Below are 4,019 nucleotides of genomic sequence, written 5' to 3' on the forward strand. Positions count from 1 at the left end.
GGGGGCAGAGCCCCGGGGGGCGCCGAGCCTTAGCCCAGCCGCTGCCGCCTTAGGGCCGGGGAGCGCTGCCCCCTCCCCGCGAAAGCACTTGCGGGATCCGCCCCGCGGGTATTTTCCGTCCTCCGGGGCGGGGAGAGGGATCTGTCCCGGAGGGAAAGCGCTCGTTCGCCCGGCGGCGTTATTCCCAGGAGCACACAAACACCTGCAGACATCCCCGCGTGCCCGCCCCCACGCGGGTCTGTGGGCCTGGCTCCGCGCCCCGCCGCGCCAGCCCCGCCGCGCCAGCCCCGCCGCGCCAGCCCCGCCGCGGGCCGCGGGCCAGGGCGCAGCGCTGCGCCGGGCAGCGCGGAGAGGTACCGCCCCCGGCGCGGGGCTCAGCCGGGTCCGACCCCCTCCTCCGCGCCCCCACCCCGCCCCTTCGCCCGGCAGATGGTTTGCGCCGCGGACACCCGATATATAGCGCTGTCAAGGGGCGCATCCCCCCCGCGCGCCCCCCCGCGCCTCCGCGCCGGCACGGACTCTCCGCGGCGGGGCCGCCCCGCGCTGGGCCGACTCGCCGGCGCGCCTCGGCCGTCCGCCCCCTCCCGCCTGCCCCGCTGCCCGCCTCCCGGCCTCCCTCCCGGGACCATGTCCACGGGCTCCGGGAGCGAGGCGGAGGAGCTGCCCGAGATGGACCTGCGGGCGCTGCAGCTGGACTACCCGCCGCCGCCGGCCAAGCGCCAGCCCCGCGGCGAGCTCTACCCCTCGGGGGACAACTCTTCGGCGGCGGAGGAGGAGGAGGAGGAGGAAGAGGAGGAGGAGGAGGAGGACGGCGAGGGCAGCTGCGCGACGGGACCGGCGGGCAGCGGCTGCAAGAGGAAGCGGGCGCGGGGCGGCGGCCCCGGGGGCAAGAAGGCGGTGCCGGGGCCGCGGGGGCCGCCGCCCGAGGGCAAGCAGTCCCAGCGCAACGCGGCCAACGCGCGGGAGCGGGCGCGGATGCGGGTGCTGAGCAAAGCGTTCTCCCGGCTGAAGACGAGCCTGCCCTGGGTGCCACCCGACACCAAGCTCTCCAAGCTGGACACGCTGCGCCTGGCGTCCAGCTACATCGCCCACCTCCGGCAGCTCCTGCAGGAGGACCGCTACGAGAACGGCTACGTCCACCCCGTCAACCTGGTACGGTGCGGCGCGGCGCGGCCCCGGCGCCTTCGGGATGCGCGGCGAGGGGTGCCGGCGGGGGTCACAGGGGAGCCCCGGCGCACCGCACCGGCGGGGCTGGCGGCGCTCCAGCCGTGCCCGCCCTCACGACGGCCGCGGGGCGGCCCTGGCCGCTTCGTAAATCCCCAGTAAATCCTCTCTCCGGGGGCGACCCGAGAGGCGGCTTCGGCCTGCCGTGGTGGCGGGTGTGTCTGGGCTGGGGAGCCGGCGTGCGGGACCCTAAAGAAGTAAATTCCTCGGGCATTAGGCAAGCCTGGTGTCCGAAGAAGGAGCAGTTGGCTCTGCGGGCGGGCTTGGAGCGCAAGCGAGCCGTCGTTAGGTCGTCGGTACAAAACTGAACGCCCGATGCTTGCCGCAGGGGTAAAAAAGTTACTTATGTAGCGCAGAGTGCTTGTTTTTGAGTAGTTTGTATGCTTTGTATCTATAAAATAATACAAACAGTTGTAAAGCAAGATAGATGTTGCATATTTGATGAGAACGATTTGCCGCTGACCATTGCAGGCCTATTGTGGAGCCTTTAATTACACTGAAAAACGTAATGAAAATATTTGTTAGTGGAACTCAGCTCTGTGCTTCCCGCAGGGACTAAAACACGATGACGTGTTTGCAACTGAACCAGAGTTAAGACATCTATCAGTAATAAAGCTCCAGTTTCATAGCAGGGTAAACTTTCTTTATAATATGAAATACCTTTTCTTGCTTGCAGACTTGGCCATTTGTGGTTTCAGGAAGACCTGACTCTGACACCAAAGAAGTTTCTACTGCCAGCAGATTATGTGGAACTACCGCATAGTCAAAGTAAATTGGGGTGGGTTTTTTTATGTTCTTGACTTTTTTTTTTTTTTATGGGCTGGATATTTTTAAGAGCTGTGATTTATCAGCTTGAGACTAGAAGATGGGGACAACCCCCCATCTCCAACAGTGTTAAATCCACGTCCCCTGTCACTCTTTTCCCTTAGAGTTCTAAGGGCAGTTTATTTAAAGCAGTAAAGATGGGAGGCGGTTGAAGTTAAGAGGTTTTATGAACTGACTGCAGCAGCTGAAGTCTGAGATTTGGATAGGCCCTTCTTTGGCTTCATCATTCTTACCACTGTCTGAGGACCTGTTGTTCTGAGGCTTTTAACTAACGGAAGAGGGATATAATGATATAGAATTAACTGCATGGACCAAAATACAACTCTACAAACTAACCCCAAACAGTGTTATTTGTATTCTAAAGCAAAGCAGTATTTTAGAGTAGCTTTGAAACTCAGATAGATTTATAATATATTTTGATGGCTTTCATATTCATGGATCTGGTTTACTGCAACTATGCAATAAGTATAGTCATACTTTTTTTTTTTGTCTTTTTAATCAGGGTTTTCTTAAAAAATGTGTAAATGGCTACATTCTGTATTTAGGCTACTGTCCATTAGAATTAAACTAATTCCTTTGGTTTTGCCTTGAAGTGCCACATGTAAGAATGTGGAACTGTCCCTAAAAATGTGGCAGAGCTTCTGTGCCTTAACCTGGAAGGGAGTTCTGCTTACCATATGGCCAGGGTGCATGTGCCGTAAGGAATGAGTTTGTGTGATGCTGCAAAATAATGAGAATTCACAATGTTTTAAACATTTTTCCTGTACTGTCATGCTTACTGTTGTCAAGTTTACCCTCAAATGAGTTCTAGTGACATTTCTTCACTGATTCAAATACTGTAATAAAAGAAGATGCCATCAAATAAGTTGCAAATGTAAATAACTCTATTTTTTTATAAATTACATTAAAAACTTGGTTACAATTACTTACTGGTACTGTGACAGTGTGTGGCTCCATCAGTATAGAAACATCTTTGTAATACATGTTCTTGAAACCTGCTTTTGTAAACAGTTATCTTCCTCATCTCTTGAAAGCAGATACATCTCCAGACAGAGTCAGATAAGAACACTTTCACCCCAGGTGATTCATGTGGAGTTCAGTACTGTATCAATCAGCAGGGGAAACCACATTTTAACATAATTTATAGAATTCACTGTCATAACCTCCTCTATGAATCAGGAAAATAAATAAAAGTAGATTAAGAAATGGATGTCAGTAATTTGTTCTGCCTCATAGTACAAAAGATAGTGTAATAGCTCCTTTTGCTGTTCTTTGTCATTTTGCATTTCTATCTGTAGTCAGTTTTGCTTTCACTTATATTTATGCAGTGGGAAAATCAGCTGAGTTTTCCTAGTTGGGAGCAGACTTTTCCTATTTTAAGATTAAAACACCTGAGATAAGATATTTTTTTGTCTCAAAGTATGTTACCAGCAGTTAACTCACAGTAAGGGAGAAGACTGGGTTGATTTAGAGAAGGAAAAGCCTCCTCTTCCTCATGTAGGGCACCAAGAGGAAGAAACATTTGCTTAACAAGAACCATTTTAACCTGGTTTCTTGTCAGGTCATCCTACATCATGGATTTCTGTTTTGAAATACTGCATAGAAGCCCAAGAATGACTATTGGTAGTATCTTTCAAGTAGATGAACTTCAGAAAATTGCTTTTCTTCTGAAGTGTAAAATAGTCCAGAGCCACTGCAATATAAAATGAAGTCTCAGCCCAGGATCTGCTGAAATTTTTACTTTCAGTGATTTGAGGACAAGCTGTACAGAGACCATAACATATCTTACGGTTTTATGCAGAGAAAGGCCGTGAAGGAAAGGAGCTATCCTAATTTGTAGTTATGTAACTGAGGTGGGACTCTTAACTGACCTTCTCCAGGAAGCTTTATAAAAAGAAAAGAATATAAACAGTAAATCAAAAAGGAAGGACCTTTAGGAAGGCATAAGGTATAAGAAAACACAGCCAATG

At 51.7% G+C, this 4,019-nt stretch overlaps 1 protein-coding gene across 1 annotated transcript; it reads left to right on the top strand.

Annotated features, from left to right (window-relative positions):
• Nucleotides 1–405: 405 nt before the first annotated feature.
• MSC (musculin) lies at nt 406–3,181 on the top strand. Its single transcript, XM_056331767.1, has 2 exons — nt 406–1,152; nt 1,901–3,181. Exons 1-2 carry the CDS (start codon nt 430–432, stop codon nt 1,985–1,987), a joined length of 810 nt encoding a protein of 269 aa, XP_056187742.1. The 5' UTR covers nt 406–429; the 3' UTR covers nt 1,988–3,181.
• The last annotated feature ends 838 nt before the right edge of the window (nt 3,182–4,019 follow it).

The sequence above is a fragment of the Falco biarmicus genome, chromosome 3 (assembly GCF_023638135.1).
Source record: "Falco biarmicus isolate bFalBia1 chromosome 3, bFalBia1.pri, whole genome shotgun sequence".
Lineage (NCBI taxonomy): Eukaryota > Metazoa > Chordata > Aves > Falconiformes > Falconidae > Falco > Falco biarmicus.

Excerpts from the sequence above, each read along its gene's own strand:
- MSC (XM_056331767.1), top strand. The coding sequence starts at position 430 with ATGGTTTGCGCCGCGGACACCCGATATATAGCGCTGTCAAGGGGCGCA. Across the intron at positions 1,153-1,900 it reads ACGTCCACCCCGTCAACCTG|ACTTGGCCATTTGTGGTTTC; the intron begins GTACGGTGCGGC and ends TCTTGCTTGCAG.